Below are 21,901 nucleotides of genomic sequence, written 5' to 3' on the forward strand. Positions count from 1 at the left end.
AGAGAATATGTGAATATTAAAGAGGCTCCGGGCTGCAGCGGAGCCTACCTAATTATATGTACATATTTTAAATCTTTAGATAACAACAAGATCAAAGTACAAAAATAGTAATATACAACAATCAATAAAATTATAAATAGATAGTCCATACATTTTAATGATAGGGAGGTAGCTAAAAGTAAAATATGATAGAGACTTTTTTTTTTTTTATGTTATGATGACTGTTTTGTTGAATTGAATCAAGGTATCATCTGAACTCTGCTGAATGCATCAGTTTTCTACCAGTTAATTATACATTTATCAATATGTAATTTTACTATTAAAATAATAAGAGAGATCACTTAAACAACGTAATAAACAAGACCAAACAACATATTTTAGCCACCCTAAATATTTGTTGACTTTTTAATATATATGTATTTGTCACTTTGACATATATGTCAATGTGCAAAACAAATATCGGTCAAACAACAAAAAGATAAGTTAGAATTAATAAATATAATTTAAATAACTATCCATGTATGATAGATGATAAAAGAGGAATAACTTTAGTTCAGGGTGACAGAAGCTAATTCCTTCAAAATAAAACTGCGTCGTTTGGTTTTGACGCTGAAGCCCGGCTGTGCTGTCACTTCCTCCTTCCGCCACCAGTGGATATATGAAAACATGGCGGCGCAGACGAATCTCGGGGTCCCGTTGAGCACGGTGAGCGCGATGTATTCCTCTTTCCACGGTTGTCCAGTGATATTAACTTTTACAAACTGATGTATGGCACTAACAAGGTCTGTGGGGTCACATGTGTTGAAGGTAACCAGTTTAAATACCGTAAATTCACACTCTACTGGAGGCTGGGTTCGCGGGTGTTTACAGCTGATGTAGGAACTAGTTAGGAAAACAGAGTGGACACCTACTGTCTCCTGGAATTTGCTGTATAACCTGACGTCTCGAGGTTTATTCTGTAATACATTTTTATATATATATATATTTTAATATATTTTTCACTTCATCTTCATGATAAATTATGCTGATTATTATTTTTGCTCCTGGGTGAAGGTTGTGGTTTTAAACTCTTGTTTATCAGCAGTGAATGACCAACATGTGATTTACAGTAAAACATTGCGTAAGTCTGTGTCCTACCTCCTCACTGTGCTTCCACAATGCACAAGTATTACAGTATATAGAGATATATATTTAAATTTTTGAATCAATAAATCAAGGTAAGGAACGTGAGGAAACGGGGGTGTGTGTGTGTGTGTGTGTGTGTGTGTGTGTGTGTGTGTGTGTGTGTGTGGGTGTGTGTGTGTGTGTGTGTGTGTGTGTGTGTGTGTGTGTGTGTGTGTGTGTGAGTGTGAGTGAGTTGGCTTCCAAATGATGGGGCGACCTTTGACAAGTATAAATGTTCAACATCATCACACAACACATTTACATTGAACATATTATCACATTTTACAGTATAATATTCGATTAAACTTAAGAACACGCAGATTGATGATGGAAATAAATTGCTCCACTTGCAGCTTTGTCCCAAGTTTCTTCACACCAACTCCACCAGCCACACCTGGCCATTCAGCGCCATAGCTGAGCTCATAGGTGAGTCATCATTGCAAGGTTGTGTTTTCAAGTGAAGCTGCATGTCTCACTTTAGTTTCACTTTCACTTCCTGCTATTAATGCCCCCTGTTAACCCCGCATGCCTTGAGGTTCTTGCCTGACATCATGATGATCATATGCTGATGTTTTGTATTTTTTTGTGATGTAGCGAATCTAGGCTTAAACGCATTAAAAGGAGCAAATTGAACTTTTCTCTCTCACCAGGACAGATTTCTGTCAAATTAATAAGAATGTGTAAAATATAGGAATCTGCAGCCGACATATGAACTTAACAAAACTCATTCAGAAACTTGAATTGTGTTTAAGGAGAGAGCAAGAGTAGCAGTTTGACAAGGTTTATCAACTGCCTTGTATTTAACACCTCCGCCCTTTATTTACTTAATGACAGGCTCCAACTAGAAGATCAAGTTATGTTGCAATGACAATAAATTAATCCAATTTTGTTAGCCCATATTCACACATTGCAATTTGCTTTTAATAGCTTTACAAAGTGTGACATCCTCTATTATACATCTATTTCTTCGAAATGAAATGTCTCTTAAATTAAATGCTCCTAATAATGTTCCTTCTTACAGACAATGCCTTTGATACAGATGTCAATGCCAAACAGTTCTGGATTGACAAGATTGTGGTTGATGGACAAGAATGCCTCAGCTTTATGGATAATGGAGAAGGACTGGACCATGAAACTATGCATAAGATGCTCAGGTACAGACTCAGACAAATAATTGAAACATAACTTTTATTGTTCATGCAATTTACACTTATTCGTAAATGGAGAAATGTCAGATTATATATTTGAAGACTCACTGCTATTTTTCATTTTGGTATTTGTTGTGTGATGGCTGTTCTTGTTGGTCACATTACAATGCCTGTATTGTCCTACATGTAATTGACCACTGCCTAGAAGCTTTAACAACAAAGTATGTGATTCATTACTAAAAGAATGTTTGCACGTTTCTCCCTTAAGCTTTGGGTACAGCGATAAGACCGTTGTCAATGGTGTAGCACCAATAGGTATCTATGGCAATGGGTTCAAGTCTGGATCCATGCGTCTTGGAAAAGACGCTATCGTTTTCTCAAAGTCAAAGAACACTTCATGCGTCGGGATGCTCTCTCAGACCTACCTGGAAGAGATTAAGGCGAAGCAAATAATTGTGCCCATCATCAGCTTTGCAAACACAAAAAAAAACAAGTATATCCTTTATCTAATTCATTAATTCAAACCACGAACGATGAAATAATATGTCAATATTGTCTCTAATTCATGGTACTAGGGTGAATTATGTACAGGGCAACTGTACAAAACCATGATCTGATGCATTTTTTAAGTCGTCTCATAATGGAAAATGCATCTAAGTCTGTTTATTCATTTATAGGTAAAAAATGTTGGCTTGGCTAGATGTTTTGACATGTTTTAGTGTAGTATTTCTCCTCTCAATCATACATCAATCATGCTTCTGTTTGTACCAATCTTTTATTTCAAATCATCCTTAACTTGAGATTTTACTCTCAGTACGAGAGCAGGACAACGCCAGTCTGCAGCACATCCTGTGCCATTCCATTTTCAAAAAACAGGAGAAGCTTCTCACCGAGCTCCAAGCCATCAGTCCCCCCTGGTCCACGGGAAAAACGGGCACACGGATTATCATCTGGAATCTCCGCAGGTCTGTCTGTAATATACATCATTTTGTTAGATGTTTACTTGCTTTGCTTTGTAGAGGATACTCAGATTTGTGTTTGTTGCCTGTTCTCATCACGCCTGCATAGGTTTTCTCTGGGTACTCCAGCTTCCTCCTACAGTCCAAAGACATTCAGTTTAGGCTAATTTGAGACTTATTGACCTTAGATGTGAATGTGAGTGTTTTTTGGCCCTGTGATACACCGGTGACCCAATTTGGCTCCAGCTCCCCCCGCATCCCTCAAAGGATAAACGGTATAGATAATGGATGGATTGATGGACATCAATATTCTTCTCCTCTTTAAGGACATCTGTTGGAGATCTAGAGTTTGATTTTCAGAAGGACCGGTACGATATTCAAATTCCATCGGATATCTATGAGTCGGGGAGCGACACTTCTCAACATCAATTGTCATCGTACATCCCTGAGAGTGTTTACTCTCTGCGGGTAAGGACCAGTAATCTCCTCAAACGGTCATTATGATTATTTTAGGTCATTGTTTTTATGCCCCACACCACTTTACCCACACAAATCACAGGTCAAGAGTTTTTTGACCTTGTGAATGCATTGTCCTAAAATTGCCTTGAGAAATGTTCATTTAGACAAAAAAATTAACTGACTACATTTGGGTGATTGAAAGTCTGTAAAGGTCATGGTGACCTCCATTTGAGTATGGGAAACAATTTATGTAAACTCAAACTGCACTGGTTGGCAGAGGCATACAACTTTAGGGTGGTAATTACATTTTTTTATTAAATGCATTTAATTGTGCATAATCCCTGTGATATACCTCTCAACTTGACTCTGTCACCTTTCCTCTGCTCTTATTGATACATTTGTTGTGTAGGCATATTGCAGTGTTTTGTACCTGAAGCCTCGGATGCAGATCGTCATACGAAGTCAGAAGGTGAAATCTCAGCTCATCGCTAAGAGTCTTGCCTACATCAGAAAGGACCACTACAAACCAACTTTCCTGGTATCCTTTCAGTCCTTCTCCTCTTTGGCTTCTGATAGGTGTTGAACATTTATAAATGTTTAGGGACAAATGGTTGCATGTGTGTTCATATCTCTGCTCTTGGGTTTTCCTTCAATGTTATTTCAGACCAAACGCGTTCCTATCACTTTCGGGTATAACACTAAAAGTAAAGAGCAGTATGGCATGATGATGTATCACAAGAATCGCCTCATCAAAGCTTACGAACGCGTGGGCTGCCAATTGAGGGTGAGCTTCTGACGTTGACGACACATTTTCAAAGGGTCATAAATGTTATCATCTGCTTTTCGTCTCTCATGAGTCTTTTCACTCTACAGGCCAACAGGCACGGCGTTGGGGTCATTGGCGTAATAGAGTGTAACTTTCTTAATCCCACCCACAACAAACAGAGCTTCGATGAGACAGATAAGTACAGGTAGTTGCATACATTTTCTGTTCAGTTTTGATCATGTTGGTTAAATTTTTATTTCTAATCGTGATCACTGAATTATTTATATTAAAAGTACTGGGCCAGGAATATGGAGGTCTTAGGTGCTTTATGTCTTGCTACAGGAAAACTATGAACAGCATGGCGACCAAACTGGAGGAGTACTGGAAAGAAATCCATTACAGCAAGAACAAAGATAATCCAAACAGCACCACACCAGTGGAGGATACCATGTTAGTACATTTGCAGCGACTGTTCAATCTGTATTCAACATGCATTCTTGTCTGCTGTTTCCTTACAACTCTGATACTTTTCTCTGTCTGTGTCCTCAGGAAGCGACCAGATCAGAACTGGGCGCAGTGTGATGCCTGTGGTCGCTGGCGCAAACTCCCCGATGGGATTGACTGCGACAAGTTACCAAAGAAATGGTTCTGTCATTTGAACCCGGACCCTCAGTTCAGGTAAATTAATAAACCTATTGCGATAATAATTATCTGATATATATATATATATATATATATAACAAATATGACTGGAGAATTATACTCGTATTCCTATTTGTGGATATCAACATGACTCTGTAGGATTACTTTTACATCTACACCATAGACTGTAGATATACAGTATATATACATGCTTACTCATAGACTTAGTCATAGGCTTATTCATACTGTCCTCTATGTTACCAGATGAGACCTGAACCAAACTAAAAAGTCAAAGTACACATCAAATACATTTTTTCATTTAACATGCATGCATAGGAATGCTCACCAAGCTTTGGGTACATGTGTTCATTAAAACAAAAACCACTACACCTAAAAATCCCTTTGACTCGTTGGATGTTTGCTGATGTTTTCACTCTCAATCTATTTTGTTCTCCCAGGAGCTGCCTGGTAGAGGAGGAGCCAGAGGACTCTGATGATGAGCAACCTTCGTACTACAAGACCTACAAACAACAGTGAGTCACAAATTTCCATTCGAGCTCTGCCATGACTTCTGCCCAAACACATAAACCAATGTTTAACTTGATAAGAACTGATATTGTGTTACTTGTGGGTACTTACTCTGTGATTTTTGTTTTTTAAGAGAAAAAAAGGACAAAAAGCAGCAAGAGATGCATAAACAAAAGGCAAGGAATGCATCGTCTGTCATAATTTTTCTTCCTTCGCATGATACCTGTAACACCTCAGCACGATCTGAAATTAGAAATTGATTTACTGGTGGTATTGATTTGAAATTCCGTACAAGTTAAAACATCATTAATTGTGCTTTTGGGTATTTGTTCATTTAGGAGGAGGAGAATCGAAGGCGACAGGAAGTGCAGCGAGTTACTAATCTCGCCAGACAAAACCAGGCTCTTAAACAACAGCATGAAGACCTGAAACGGCAACTGTGTCAAACGGTGGGCTGTCCATTAAAAACACACAAAGGGGGCTAATGACTAAATGTGTTTAATTTTGATTCAGTGTAAAGATTTTTGGCAGGTCAGCGGTGCGATAGTTAGCACTGTTGCCTCAGAGCAAGAAGGTTCCCGGTTCGGTCGAGGTCTTTCTGTGTGGAGTTTGCATGTCACCGTGTCTGTGTGGGTTTGCTTCCTCCCACAATCCAAAGACTTGTAGAGACTCTAAATTATTCACAGGTGTGAGTGTGAATGGTTGACTCTGTATGTTGGCTATGCAATACGCCTGCGACCTGTCTCACCCAATGTCAGCTGGGATGGGATCCAGCTCCCCTTGCTGATGCAGCTCCCCTTGCTGATTTATCTATCTGATGGATAGATAAATACTTACGGTCAATACTTGAAGGTGGTTATGATTTAGGAATATAAACAATTACAAATGTAAAAAAATTCTTCTTGGTTTTTCTGTTTTTTCTTGATAGACTGTCGATTCACCTTCCACCCCCATTACCCCAAAGAGGAGGTCCAACGCTGATTCAACTCCAGTGAGGCCCTCTATTTTACAAGCTGGTAAGAACAATTACTGTTTGTTCGCGGGTGGAAGAGAGAATTTTTTTGATCGAAATATTAAAATATATGTTTTCTTTCTGTAGATTGCAGCCCCTCACGCGATGATCTTCCAGTTATTTCCAATGTGGTCTCTCTGTCAAAATCCCGTCTGAAGTAAGATTTTATATATTTAATATATGAAATTCACTTTGTTTAAGAAGAATATTAACAGTGCGTTGTTTACACTGCAGGAGAAAAAGAAAACAGTCTGTTAGTCCTCAAACAAAGGCCAAAAGATCTCTAGCAAAAGGCTTCCAGAGGAGCATCTCCGATACGCCGACAACTGAGGATGTGAGCGCAACCTGCTCCCCATCAGTGCCTGTTGGTGCGGAGTGGGATGAAGATACTGATGATGACATTTTCCTCTTGGAGAATGCCAGCACGCCCAAACCAAAAAGTCCATGCTTTGCTTTGACTAAAGTGAAAATAGAGCCAGAGCCAACCTATCTGCATGGTGTTGGAGTGTTGGAGTGTAGCGATGATGTCGCCGTGGAGTCAGAGCCAAACACTGCGGGAGCGAGCTCTACCGGGTGTGCGGCTGTTGGAGCCGATCCCTCCCCGGCCCCTCCTCCACAGCTGACCAGCACCAACACCCAGACAGAAGCACCCAAAGTAAAGGAGGAAGAGGAGGATCCAAATCAAACTGAGGGGAATGGAGTAACTGGGCAGGGTACATCTAATGTAAATGGTGTAGAACATATTTCACGTGCCTGCTGCACTGAAGAAAGAGTCGTAAAGCAAGAGAGCGAGGTAAATACTCAAAATGAACATCAAAGAAATCTTCAGAACGGAGTGACACATCCTCTGGAAGGTGACGAAATTGCAGGACCTTCCCGTGCACCGTTCTGCCCACTTAACAACCCAAGTGTCACTGACGTACAGGAACAACAAGACCAGCTCCTGGAGCTCATGCAGGAGACAGCGCAAGAGAGAGACTCCTTAAAAGACGAAGTCAATAGACTTACCTGCCAGCTGCAAGAAATGCAAAGCAGACTGCTGGAGCCGTCTGAGATCAATGACAAGAGACGATGCTCTCACCAGGCCAGCCAGACGCTGAAGACGGAGGAAACAGTGGAGGGGATTGACTACAAAAGTATGTTTGAGAAGGCAAAAGAGAAAGTTGATGAATTGATTAAGGCGAAAGAGGTTTTACTGGCAGCTATTGAGAGCGAACCCAGTCGTGATCAAGGTGAGGAAAAGGACTCTGACGAGATTGCGCTGCAAGTTGACTCTCTGATGCGGGAACTGGACCAAAAACACAGGGAGAACGATCAACTGCACTCACAGGTCAGTGTGTCTGGAGCTTAGAGATTAATACATTCACAGCAAACAATAATTAATATGAGCATGCGAGTATTGTTTTCAAGACAGACTGCAAACATCTATATCCTAGTACCTCTATCTTTTGATGTGGATGTTGCATTTCCTGGATTTGACAGATACATTGAGAAAATGCTACTTGACGTCTGAAAAAAACACTTAAGTCTTGACCTTTATACTTGACCTTTTGAAAACGTCAAACAAAAAAATCTAAACTCAACTTTCCTCATATTCAAGCTTTTCAAAACGTTCAAACACTGGTGACTTAAATGGGAAATTTAAAGTTTGTAAGACAATTAGACACAGTTTAAATCTCTGTGAAACTTATTGCTACACATGCATCCAAGTCTGCTTCAAAGAGTGATTAGAATTATGAATAATTGTGGCTCACAGTTCTTAAAAACAGCATTTACCTGGAAGTCAGAGCTCAGAGTTTTTATGTACATTATGTATAATTCATCATTGATCAAGCAGGATCATGAGTTTTTTCTTCCTCACGGTGTGCTGTGCCACCAGATGGACATAGTGCAGGGGGAGAGGACGACCCTGGCTGTCCAGTGTGAAGAGCTCAGGTTGATGCTGCAGCAGCAGAGGGGAAACGCTGAAGAGGGAAGCACAACGCCACCGCAAAAAAACACGGATTCTTCTGCACAAACTGATACAGAGGAGGCAGCGGGGGCAACTGTCACTGGCGGAGATTCAAGCTCGGACACATTCAGAAGGTTGGACTGTTGTAAAATCGCTCCTCTTACATGTCGTATGAATTATCACAGAAGTATCAATTCAAAGCCATTTTCAGACATGAACTCTGGAGAATGTCGTCACAATTTAGTCCGGACTTTCTCCGGAGTTTGTCTTTCACGCATTTACCACGCAGCAGGAGATTCTACGCTCAGACGCATTCACAAACGCATAGGAATCTCCAGAGCATTCAGGTGGGGGGCACAACAGGCAGAGACGGGGCATAACGTAAAAATTCCGTTTCGGAGATCATGTATTTTTGTTTGTAGCACATTGACACCAGTCAGCCCTTATCACCAAAAGCTCTCTTGACATCTTCAGCGGTGCCATGTGTGGCTCCTCTTTTTTTTTACCTTGAGATATTTGCATTCTTTTAGTTTTTTTCAGTTTTGCTTCTGTAGCATGTTAGAAATGGCATCAACACGCCCTCTCAGTCACGGTGAATCCTTCGTAAGATCTCCTGCTGTTTTCTCATGTGTGCTCGTTCGTACATTAACCTGATTTAGTTCTGGGGGGCTGGCAGGAGAAACTCAGACTTTTGCGTTCTCACATACAGCCCCTCCGGCAAAAGTCCGGAGATTATTTGGAGTTCAGTCCGTGTCTGAAAGCAGCTTTACAAAGTCTTTTATGGCAACACAGCAGAACAAGGGATCTAAGTTTCCCTCTTTATTTGTATCCATCTCTCTCTCACAGCTTGATCGAGCTTCGGCAGAATGTCGGACGCCTTCTCATCACCTCTATTCCTGCTCTGTCCCTCGACCAAGTGAATTTTGAGTGCAATGTAATCGATGAGATCCTTGAACAGTTTCTGTCTGAGAGAGATTCTGTCAAAGAAGAGGAACAAGGGAATTAACCAAATCCTGACATATACGATGCTTTTAAATATTCCATACAGATGTCTTGGAAATTAGATTGTATTTGAATGTATGACTTTGTTAACAGATTTTATATTGATGTACATTAAATGCAACATGCTATAAGCTGCTTTACATAATATATTTTTTAAAAGTAACTTTCAGTCCGTCAGCCACCACCCTCTGGAACTCTGCATAGATCCACCACTTTACACTATTATTCATTTTTATGACTAATGTTGACGTGTATGAGGTTTTAACTCTGTAAAGCAGCATTAGATACCTTGAAAAGTGCTATTTTAATTGCAGTTCTTCTTCCTTTTCTTGTTCTTCTTCACCTTCTTCTTGACCTTTTCCTTCTTCTTCACCTACTTCTTCTTTAGCCACTTCCTCTTCTCCTTTACCTACGTCTACCTCTGCACCTTCTTTTTCCTCTTCTTGACCGACTTCCTTTGCAGGTTCCTTCTTAATTTTGTATCCATTGTAGCCATAGAGTGACTTTTTTAAAGCTTTTCCAAACAAAATGCAAAAAAATCCTTTTGTGTTTGGTCTGATTAGATCCTGAATTTTATTTCTTAATCGTTTGTCTTTGATTTGTACTGAATCCTGTTTTGTATTTATTCTGCCAAATAAAGTTTGTTTGCTTTCTTTACTCTGTGATACATTATCATCCTTTTAAACATTTCCTAATACATTAGATGTGGCAATGACAATGAGCCTGTCAGTGGTTTTGTGACTGATACAAACTGTAGTTCAACTGCCAGAGTTATCATGAACATCCCTCTTGAGCGTGTTGCGATTGCTTGTCTAATATTTTGTCTCAAATGACCTTTGAGACAAAATCAAACTTACTCTCATTCTTACCCTTTACTTTCTATATTAATGCATATGTCACTATGCAAAATCCATCTGGATGGATTTTAATGTTTCCTTTAAGGGCAGAGGATGTCACACCTTGTTAAAGCCCTATCAGACAAATTGTGATTTGTGAATATGGGCTATACAAATAAAATTTGATTGATTGATTGATAATAGGCGAGCCACAAGAGAAAACTATTCTACTGTTGATAGTTCTTTCTTTAAGACAGCGATTACTACATCGATATACTAAAAGGAGAACAAAACTAATAATAAGCAATACATTTTAAAACTAGGGGCTAACAAAAAGTTAAATACAATGTATCAACATTTTAATTTAGTTTTAAACTTGTACTTTTTATTATTTACGTCAGGGATTACCAATTCATTATCAATGTACAAAGTGAGTACAAAAATATACAAAAAAGAAAAGACTGAATACTAAAAAATATATTCTAATGCTAGGGAACAATAAAGAAAAATAAAATATTTAATATGTATAGGATTTTTTTTAAATTAATTTAGAATCATTACATAGATTTCAACAAATAAAGATTAAACATTTTAATAGTAAAGGCTAACAAAAAGTCAAATGAAATATATGAAAATTTAAATTTTGTTTTAAACTTGTACTTTTTATTATTTACGAGAGGGATTACAGCATAAATGTACATAATGAGTACAAAACTCCTAATATATAAAAAAAATTAAGATTATATTTTAATGGTAGGGGTTAACTAAAGTAAAATGTAAAATATTCATAAAATATATTTTTTATATATAATATAATATAATATATCAATTTACAAGATGAGTAAAAATAATAACTATGTATAAAAATTAAATAAAGAAAGAATAAAATAAATGTTAGAGGGGAACTAAAAGTAAAATCTATTTAATTTGAAACAATTTGGACCGAGCAGTATAATATTCAACGTCACCGCTAAGCACCCCCTCTTCCGCGTGGTCGTCCAATCAACGCCGCCCGGTCCACCGGAAGTTTTGAACGAATCGTACGCGGGAAATCAGTGAATCTTCAGCTGGACAACGGAGCAGGTAGAACAACTAAAGATTTACTCTGAGATAACTTCGGTTTAAATAATAAACACACAGCGCTCGTGTGTATTCGTAGCAAACACACACAATTCAGCTAACAGCTAACGTACGTTCACATGTTATCTACCGTGCGTCACGTTAGTCACGTACCGTTCAACAGACTCAATCCCGCTAAGTTCGATGCTAACCGTGTTAGCTCCTTGTAGCATTCGTCTCCAGTGGCTGTGTAGCTAGTTTAGCTTTTTACATCAACACATTATCATCTTCTGTCCGTGACACAGCGTCTGTATCTGACAGCATGTTATAAAATAACCGACTGTTGCGGCTGCAGAGTCATTATCAGTGGATTTAAAACAGCGTGAAGCAGCAAATTGACGTGTTTTTGTGTTTTACCCCCTGAGGTCGGTGTTGGACATCAAGGAAATGAAGGTGGTAACGTGTGAGATCGCGTGGCACAACAAGGAGCCGGTTTACAGTGTGGACTTCCAGCACAGCGCCGATGGACGCGTTCGTCGACTGGCAACAGCCGGAGTGGACACCACTGTCAGAGTGAGTGGAGAGAGAGAGAGAGATGAATACACCTACAGGCTTGTAAAAGAAAGACAGAATCACTGTAATGATCGTGTAGTGTAATAACGAATACATGCAGAAAGCTGAATTACTTGTTGGCATGAATCTCTAAAGGGATAGTTCAACAAAAAAAATGAAAATTCACCCATTGTCTACTCACCACTATGCCGATGGGTGAAGTGTTTGAGTCCACAAAACACTTTTGGAGTTTCAGGGGTAACGTACTCTCTATATTGATGCAGCTGTGGCGAGTGGACACGGGCTCAGATGGGAAAGCAACGGTGGAGTTGCTGTCCAATCTGGCTCGACATACCAAGGCTGTCAACGTGGTGCGTTTCAGCCCTAACGGAGAGCTGCTTGCCTCAGGAGGAGATGGTACGTAAAGATTCTCAAGGTCACCCTTTAAAACAGACTAATGCTGGTGTTTTCAAAACAGAAAGCCCATTTGCCCTTTAATAGTCATATGGTGTTTATATTGTACAGATGCAGCAATTCTCCTGTGGAAGCTAAACGACTCTAAGGAGCCTGATCAGTTACCTGCGTTCCAGGAGGATGAAGATGCTCAGCTCAACAAGGAGAGCTGGTCTGTGGTCAAGACACTGAGGTACACAGTTTGGATCCCACCAAGTTCAAATGTCTAAATGATGAATATACTTTGTAACACTGTGCACCTTTCAGTTTTCCAGACATAATAAACATCCTCCCGGCATGATAATATTTTCAAAATGTTAAATCCTGCCCTGTAATATTGGAAGCCACTGGATCATATCACAGTTCTTCTCCCTGTGTCTGTGTCACCCACATTTTCTTACTTTAAAAAACTGACGAACAGATATGACCGACCAGCTCAATGTCAGTTAAAATTTTTAATAAGTCTAAATGGAAATGCTTACCTGCTTTTGTTTTTTACTTGCACACAGTACAGCAGCAGATATAGATGTGACAGCAAAGGTTAAGAACCCACTGATTGCTAATACTAATTTAACATTGTACTAATTATACTACTTCATATTAATCTTAGTGTGAAATGTACCTATCTAATACATCTTTCAGATTGATATCTGATTTGTTTTTGCTGCTGCCTATGGTTTGTATCATATCAGTATATATCATTTTTGAGGAATCAGGTTATTTTTATACTATTATCACAAGCTTAATTCTGACATTGGAACACATAACCTGAGATACTGAGTTGCTTAATCTAAATTTGCAGCTACACTTTAGTTTTACAAAGAGGTTTTTAATTGTTTAATGTGTATTTTAGGGGACACATAGAGGATGTGTACGACATCTCCTGGACACGGGATGGAAACTTCATGGTGTCTGGATCTGTTGACAACACTGCTATTATGTGGGACATCAACAAAGGTCTGCACGTCGTCATAGAAACTGTGTGTGTGTGTGTTCTGTAATGTTTAATCTGTTAAGTACTGAAGTGAGCATGCTGCATAACTTACTGTACAGTGTGAGGCTAAAGCTTATTTTAGCTTCGTCTTTACTATGTTGGTTGCAACTGTCTTTATGCTATAGGACAGAAGCTGTGTATCTTGAACGACCATAAGAGTTACGTGCAGGGTGTGACCTGGGATCCTCTGGGACAGTATGTTGCCACTCTCAGCTGTGACAGGTATAACGCTCATTGAGTCATTATGTTTTGCTGTTACCTATAGTCATTACCTGACCATGAGGTTTTCATTTCTTGATGCTCAAGTTGCGTGTGTTTTTTCTTCCCTTCAGGGTGATGCGTGTGTACAGCGCACACACCAAGAAGAAGGCTTTCTCTATCAGTAAAATGAGCTCTGGGCCACTTTCAGAGGGAGAGGTCAGTTTATATGTAGAATTGTTGACACTCCAATGATCACACCATGGTGCTATGGTAAAATCAGATATCCACTACTTGTAAGCCTGTAAATCCCTCAGCTGACTGTAAAATGAACACCAAACCATTCTTTCTATATACCACATTTTCCGTGTACCTTTTTTGCGATTTTTCTCCATGAGCTCAACTCTCCATTCTCTCATATAACTCCCTAAAATCTTCAGAGACTTTCTGTTCTCCTGAAAAATTAGTGAAAGATGATTTGAACACGTTCTCAGTCCTTCACTTCTCTGCATCTCTGCAGGTAAAGCCGCACAGAATCTTCCACGACGACAGCATGAGGTCGTTCTTCCGACGTCTTTCGTTCACACCGGATGGTTCTTTTCTGATCGCCCCAGGTACGGAAGCAGAATCCTCAAAATGTGGCTTTTACCTGACTTTTATCTTGTGAAAATAATTTGTATATGTTCCTTCTTCGGTTGTCACATATTATTTAACCTCAGCTGGGTGTGTGGAGATTGGAGAAAACATCATGAATACCACCTACATCTTTTCCAGGAAGAGCCTCAAGAGGTAACTGTTCTGTGCTGGTCAGAGTCAGTGTTGTTGTATTAATGGAGGTAAATCATGTAAAAGTCTCTGTTTGTTTTAGGCCCATCGCCCACTTGCCATGTCCAACTAAAGCAACACTGGCTGTGCGCTGCTGCCCTGTCTACTTTGAACTGAGAACTAAGAAGGGGGAAGGCAAGGGCATACGCACCATTGGTTTACACACACAACTGTTAATCAAGTCTTTGTAATTGTCTGTTCTCTTACATCTTTACCTTTTATATTTTCCCTGTTTCTGTTTCACGTAGATGGTTCTGAACAGCTTCTTCCCAACACATTCCAGTTGCCTTACCGTATGGTGTTTGCAGTGGCGTCAGAAGACTCCATCTTCTTGTATGACACCCAACAGACCCTTCCCTTCGGCCTGGTGTCTAACATCCACTACCACACACTCAGTGATCTTACATGGTAATTCATCATTTTCCTCTGTTGTCTTTTGTTGTGTGTTCTTCCATAGATAAACACCTTCTAGAATGTTTAGATTTAAATTATTAATGGTAGACGTAGAATGTGGTGTGTGTTTAATAGACTAAATTACAATTTCTTTTCACTCCAGTCATTCGTCTGGTGCTTTTTCATTACCTAGTGCAGTGCCTGTTCTCAACCTGCCTGTGTAGAATGGGCTGTTTGCTTGAACTGTGGCGATACTGGTTGCAGCTTCCTTTCTGAAACTGTAAAAGTGACCTGCAGTAATTGAGCTGCAGCGAGTGAAGACTGGCTACTGGACTCAGTTTGCAGAATCTGAAAGCTGCTGCACCACTGCTGCTGCACAAAGAGCTGTTCACCTGTTTATTCAAAGTTCAGTGACACTCGACTCGGTACGCAGAACCCCGAACTGGAGCAGCAGTTGTCATTACCAGTGTTGTGTACGTGCTGTTGTCATGATCAACCACGTCATATGTGTTGATGAGTCCAAACCGCTGCTGCTACAGAGCGCTGGATGCCTGTGTATTCAAAGTTGACTAATATTGAACATATTGCTTGTGCCAATTCGCACCAAATGTGACACTGCACTTTCTTGGGCCCTTAACAACACACATGCCAAATGTGAAGCCAATTAGATAAACGGTTCTCAAGATATGTGAGCCCCATTCAGACACACAGCGTTTCCTGGAATTAGTACATAGATTAAGCTTGGTAGTTGCATAGCTACATTCACTGTGATTGGTCTTTTTCACCAACTTGAGGAATCTCTGATTTGTTGTCAGATTTGGGATGGGGGAGTGTGATTAAGACTTCTTAAACTAAATGAGGATTATTACATTATTGACAATGACATTAGTCTTGTTTGCATTTTTTGGGAAAGTGTATTATTCCTATTTCAGTTGAAATTTACACACACAGAAGCATTAAAGAGCTGGTTTACATTTCCCCGAAGTTAACATAAAAAACTAATCATCTCCTTCACGTTTCCTCCATCCAATTGATGTTTCTTTTTTATCCCCTTTAGGTCTCGGGATGGTTCCTTCCTGGCGGTGTCCTCCACAGATGGCTACTGCTCCTTCCTGTCCTTCTCTCCTGGGGAGCTGGGCACTCCACTGAAGGAGCCCCCCACATTAGAGGTCTTTGTCCCGAACACTGGTGTCGAGAAAAAGAGCAAGAAGTCGTCAGCGGGCAGGACATCGTCTCCCTTGAGCAGCGCAGCCCCGACTCCCTCTTCCCAAACCATCCATTGCAAAGATGCCCCCTCTATCACCCCACCAGAGGAGAAGAAGAGCACCCCCATTGCCAAGTCTAAACCTCAGCCGCGCAGGATCACCCTCAACACTCTGCAGGGCTGGGGGAAGCCCAGTAGTCCTAAAACCACAGCTCCTTCAGCACCTCAGACCCCGACATCTGGAAGCACAAGTGCTCCGTCCGCTCCCCAACCACTCGTCGCCCCCCTCACCCCCACCAGCTCCTCCAAAACGCAATTACGTGTCGCTCCCCTCACACCCTCCACCCCAAAAGTCCTTAACGGTGCCAATACTGCTGGACCCACTACTCCGAAGGGACCCACCCCAAGGTAAATATTAGATCCTATACCGCTGAGCCTTCTTATGAACACAGGTATGCTTTGATTGTGTATGTGTTTTTTTTGTTTTTTTTACAGCTGCAACTCATAATTTTTGCATTATCAATTAATCATCTCTTGTACAATTTAGCAGGGAATTTGGTAGTTACCATCTGTATAATTGAACCCCATTGCAAAAGCTCGGCTCGAATCTTTAATTCACTGATATACACTGGAGCCAAATTATGTAGAAACTAGACTGGCATTCAGTGGTGCTCATATCTCTGCCAAGGCCCAACAGTTACCTTAAATCCAGTCAAGCTACCGCAAATTACACACTCATAGATATCAGTCCTTTTAAACATTTTTTTTCAAGATCCATTCATTGTTCTCTGAAAAATCTAACTAAATGTTGAGAAATGTTCCAACCCCCTAAATATGTATTCCATCATGATTCACAAAAATCTTTGAGAAATCACAGAAAATGTTGAAAAACGCCTTATTTCACAATGAAAAATTGGGAAAGAAAGTTCCTGGATCCACATCAAAACTTCCCATCCTTCCACCAAGTGTCGTGGAAATCCATTCAGTCAAAACATAACCTCTTGGGCGTAGCTAATAAGGATTTTAGACTTTAGTCATATTAGTAAGCCCATATAGTAAAGGCAAACACCATGGTGATTTGGGTACGCTGTAAGGTTTAGGTCTGCTGCACGATAAATTATATTTATAAGGGTATATATGACACAAAGAAAGCAGATTCTGCCTCATACATGTGTATGTATGGCATTTTATGGAAATGCTTGAACTTCCCGAATGTGATTTACCTGCAGTCAGACTGAGGGAGTAACTACACAAGACCTCATCCATCCACCTCCCTGCCCCCTAATGATTTAAGATCCTAAGGTGATTATCTCTAAAGATGCTGTTTACAGAGGTGACTACTCAGAGCAAGAAAGCTCTGTGCTCTTTAAAGTGATTAAAATATCATATGGGGTATTATGCATCCTATATATTTTATAGTCTTTAAAATATTCAGTGAAAACAGTAGTAGAGTTATAGGTTGCAGCAATGGGCTGGTGATGTTTTTGTTGGTTTGCATGTGCCCGGTACTGGCAGTGAGAACAAAGCCCTGTCTGGTATGAGGGATTCGTTGGACCCCCCACTGACAATAAAATAATAATCACTCGGCCAGACCGCTCGTGGAACAATGGCAGATCTGCACATGCGTTTGTATTTGCTTTGTATCTCTAACTTGGAACGTTGGCCGTGACTACGCCTGACTATTTTTACTACTAGGCAAAGAAGAAGAAAGACGCGGGGGGGGTTAATGCAGTGGAAGAGTGGGAGGAGGACATTTTATTTGAATGTTTTTTGCTTGGAGTGTCTTTACCGTCTGTGCTTTTTCTGTATGTTTTCAGGAGAGTATCTTTGACTCCCATTGCATCCCGGTCTCCAGCTGTCAGTTCCCTCTTCAGAACTCCCTCCTCCACTGAGAAGGCCAAACATGGTTAGTGAGGGCAACGTCTGTGTTGTCCTTTTATTAACAGATATCACAAGAGAAGTTTGATGATTTAAAAGCACATATGTTGCAGATGGAAAAATTCTCCATCCTCATTGACAGTCTCAATCACACAGTCTGCTAACTGTTATTAGTGATGCACCATTTCAACTTTATCCCTCCCGATATTGATTTAGTTTGGATACCTGACAATACAGAGTACCACACAGATACCAGTGCTGGGTTTTCCCGAATTAAAAAACTGCATAGAGCAATGCATGGAACTCATTAGGTTATTGTTATGTGAGGTAACATGAGGCCAGGGTTTGCTGTGGCATATGTCGTAACTGATGGCCGACACTATCAAAAAATAGTTTTAATGACAAACTGAACTGTATTGCCATTGTCATGACATATCTCAATCAATTTAATCAGAACATAATTGATCAAATACTTCAAATGATCAGTGTGCATTCTCACAACTGCTGTGCTTTGATATGAGTATTTCAAGGTATCCAATCCTTGACATCTGCTGTGCATGGACTCTCTTAAGCTTAGCAGAAAAGCGAGAGCTAAAAATAATATAAACTAGAAGGGTTCTCAGAGAGCGGATACCTTTGCCAAGAGTAACAGCCTATCTCATCATGTTAACCAAAGTGAAAAAATGTCCTGGACAGGCCTGTTTCCCCAGGCTTTTTGCCTTTGTTGACAGGATAGTAAGCTTGACGTGGGGAGAGGGAATGGGGGAAGACACGCAGCAAAGAGCTGGGTTGGAACTGACCCTTTGGCCGCTGCAGGAGGTTTTAAGCCTCCGTATGCTCCCAAAAATTTACTGGGTTCATTTGGTCCTGTCCCCACCCTCCAAAAAAGTTCCATGGAAATTGATTCACTAGTTTGAGTATTCTAACTGGCAAACAAATGCCAGAGGTAACAATATTACCATTTACTTTTGAGGTCTTTCTTTTTGTTTTTGCCATCATTTTTATTGGCTATAATAAACTTCTACTCATCATAGTAACTGCTGGGATCTGGGAACACAGCAATATCGCAAACAATGCTATCTGATAGAGCTAGAAGCACAAACAGGGAGTCAGGTTTGTAAGCACACCTGTGTAACTCCTCATCGGTTGGTTAAGTATGACAATAAACCTGAACATATTATAGCTTTTGTTTTCGGTTTTAAAAACGTTTGTTTTTCAAGTGGATTTGTTTGAAGCCTGTATAATCGTATGATGGCTTATGTTAATTACCCAGTCAGTACTATGAATGATCAAGACTGGAATGGCATCTCACTAGAGTCCATGCCTTATCCATGGCATAGGAGTTCCCTTAAATTCAATCAAGCCACACCAAAGTGCACACACTCATAGATAACACTTTATTATTTAATCAACATCCATGAATTATTCTCTGAGAAATGAGTGAAAAGGCCAAGAACACCCAACTTTGCAATGTTAGAGAAAGTGTAAAATAACTTTGTAACCACTTTACTTTTTACCACTTTGTCCGTATCAATGCAAAAATGTAATGGGTAATTTCTTGGCCCATGTCCCATCCTTTCTCCGAGTTTTGTGGAAAATCCACTCAAACAAATCCTGCTGACGAACAGGAGTGAAAACACCTCCATGGCAGATGTAGTAAAACCTAATAATTGTAATAAATTAATTCTGTAAATTAAATGGAAGAAACAACTTGACATAAAAACATTAGTAATACCACAGTGCCCTATCGTGAAAATTTTCCTCAAGTGTATTTCACGCTGCATATTGACTTGTTGAACCCTTCAGTCACTGATGTCTTCACTTGTCTTTCTCCAGAACGTCCGTCTCCCCCCACTGATCCAGTGTGCCAACCTCCAGAGTCCAAACGACCCAAGACCAGTGACCCCCCCACAAAGTCCAGTGTCGGCCAGGCTTAGAGTTTAACTGGGAACCGTCTGGTGCTGTATCAGAGAACAGTTCATCAAGCAGTGTTAAAGACCACCACTGAGGCTCCCCACAGATCTAATCCCATCGTGCTGCAGCACTGTTTGGGTTTCGATCTGTCTCTACTTGATCTAATGAGACAAAGCTTTAACCTCAGATAATGAACTCTGTTTTAATACAAACTGCGTTGCAGTAGGTATCCTTGAGTTAATTGTTTTAGTCGTGTGTGTTCTGTATGATACTGTAAACCATTAATGAGGCAACTGTTTTATATTTGATTTGTTTGACATTTAGATGCTGTTGTAAAAAAGAAATTTGTCTCACTTGTCAAGAACATGTAATTGTGAAACTTAAAAAACTGCACTCCAAACCCGAAGAAGGAAAGAAAATATGCGCTTCAGGGTTTAGTGCTTGTGTTTAATGTGGGTTAGGGGGGGTTAGCCCTAACCCTAACCCTGAGTCTGAATTATATAAAGATTGATTGAACGAACAGTTTACGTGAAAAGCTGAACATTTTCAAGCATTTAAGAGTCATTTTCTATTCTGTCTAATAAAGGACGTTTCATATACATTACATGGGAATGTGGTTTTTGTTGAATGACTGGGATGATGAATGTTTTAAATGATTCTGTAAAACATCTAAAATCATTTCTATTTGGAGAACAATCATTTATATATCATTTAATTTAAATATAAAAACTCTTATTTGGACTCCGAAGCCAACTTTACAGTTACAGTGAGCTGCTATAGAACATTTTTAACAGTAAACCAAAGAGATTGCTCTGTACTCCTGTGTAGCATCAACGTCTACACCTCATCTCTATCTGCAACTATCCAGAGTATTCAGTGAATAAAATTACGTTTTTGACTCAATGCATTTCCCAGTTTCTTAATCTTGTATAGATTGCACATTTTTATAATTGCTATTTGTATAATTTTGAGAAAATTGCAGCTGCTTTGTTAGATAATGACCATGGACAATGATGACATTTTAGTATTCAGACTCAGGTTCCAGATAATATACAACATAACATAGATTAAAATGCATACAGAAGCCCAAAAGAGAAAACAAAATATTTATAAAGATATAAATATTCAAGTATAACATAGAGACGAATGCCTCCTCAGTTGGGATCGGTAGCGTGTAGTGCTAAAACACTATCAATAATTATCACAATATAATTCTTGTCAATAGCAACATATCAAAGGTTCAATATATGTTGATATAATGCTTATGCATTGTGTAAGCAGAGAGAGGAGGTATAACACATAACTGAGGTACTACAGATTTATAAAATGTTTTATTGTTCAAGTTTTTTTATGGACAAGTCTCAGTCAACAAAGAAGAATTTAAATCCACAACAGACAAATTGTCTTTCAACTAATAATAATGTGACATTTACCATAATTATCGATATCGGCCAATATATATGCATTTCTTTTATCCCGACAGAATTTTTAGGCATTGAAACACAACTCAACATGGAACATGAAAATACAATATGGTAATGGCTTTCTTCTATAATATTAAATCTATATTATCATGTAAAAATATTAAATATTTAATCGACCGTATATTGTGTCAAGAGTTTTGAGAAATTGTGGCTATTTTGTGAAATGTGAACCAAAGCCAATAATTGCATTGCAATATTACTGTGCGACATTGAGACGACAGAGACAAACAAGACTTTAAAATGTGAAGTTATTTTATTCTCACTCGTTCTGGCTAAATATCTTCTTCATTGCAGTTTGATGAAAACGGGACATTTTTTGCGTAAAGTGCGTCGTGAATGTGAAACATGTCGGCTGGGTGGATTCAACTTCCACTAGTACACAGGCATCGTGAGCGAGCAACCTACCATGACTGCGAGGGAGACGAGAACTACACGAGTGACAGCGCCCTCCGCCAATCACACGGCGTCTGGCCGAAGGTC

At 39.7% G+C, this 21,901-nt stretch overlaps 2 protein-coding genes across 3 annotated transcripts; both read left to right on the plus strand.

The window, feature by feature from the left end:
• Positions 1-634: 634 nt before the first annotated feature.
• On the plus strand, positions 635-10,288 carry morc3a (MORC family CW-type zinc finger 3a). 2 transcript variants are annotated; one of them, XM_035175179.1, is made up of 19 exons: positions 635-705; positions 1,518-1,590; positions 2,186-2,318; positions 2,581-2,807; positions 3,121-3,277; positions 3,598-3,739; positions 4,140-4,268; positions 4,395-4,514; positions 4,604-4,701; positions 4,839-4,946; positions 5,046-5,174; positions 5,597-5,671; positions 5,800-5,842; positions 6,005-6,115; positions 6,595-6,682; positions 6,766-6,835; positions 6,913-8,008; positions 8,558-8,763; positions 9,476-10,288. In XM_035175179.1, the coding sequence occupies exons 1-19, from the start codon at positions 667-669 to the stop codon at positions 9,633-9,635; spliced, it is 3,204 nt and encodes a 1,067-aa protein (XP_035031070.1). In that variant the 5' UTR covers positions 635-666; the 3' UTR covers positions 9,636-10,288. The 2 variants fall into 2 exon arrangements, with proteins under 2 accessions (XP_035031070.1, XP_035031071.1); XM_035175180.1 differs by lacking the exons at positions 635-705; positions 1,518-1,590; positions 2,581-2,807 and having other exon boundaries at positions 2,190-2,318; positions 3,127-3,277.
• A 1,174-nt stretch (positions 10,289-11,462) lies between these two features.
• Positions 11,463-20,541, plus strand: chaf1b (chromatin assembly factor 1, subunit B). The gene is made up of 14 exons (XM_035175671.2): positions 11,463-11,550; positions 11,952-12,099; positions 12,363-12,495; positions 12,604-12,724; positions 13,385-13,488; positions 13,651-13,747; positions 13,858-13,942; positions 14,244-14,337; positions 14,443-14,512; positions 14,592-14,683; positions 14,797-14,956; positions 15,999-16,553; positions 17,963-18,051; positions 19,860-20,541. Exons 2-14 carry the CDS (start codon positions 11,974-11,976, stop codon positions 19,958-19,960), a joined length of 1,827 nt encoding a protein of 608 aa, XP_035031562.1. The 5' UTR covers positions 11,463-11,550; positions 11,952-11,973; the 3' UTR covers positions 19,961-20,541.
• The last annotated feature ends 1,360 nt before the right edge of the window (positions 20,542-21,901 follow it).

The sequence above is a fragment of the Hippoglossus stenolepis genome, chromosome 13 (genome assembly GCF_022539355.2).
Source record: "Hippoglossus stenolepis isolate QCI-W04-F060 chromosome 13, HSTE1.2, whole genome shotgun sequence".
Taxonomy (NCBI): domain Eukaryota; kingdom Metazoa; phylum Chordata; class Actinopteri; order Pleuronectiformes; family Pleuronectidae; genus Hippoglossus; species Hippoglossus stenolepis.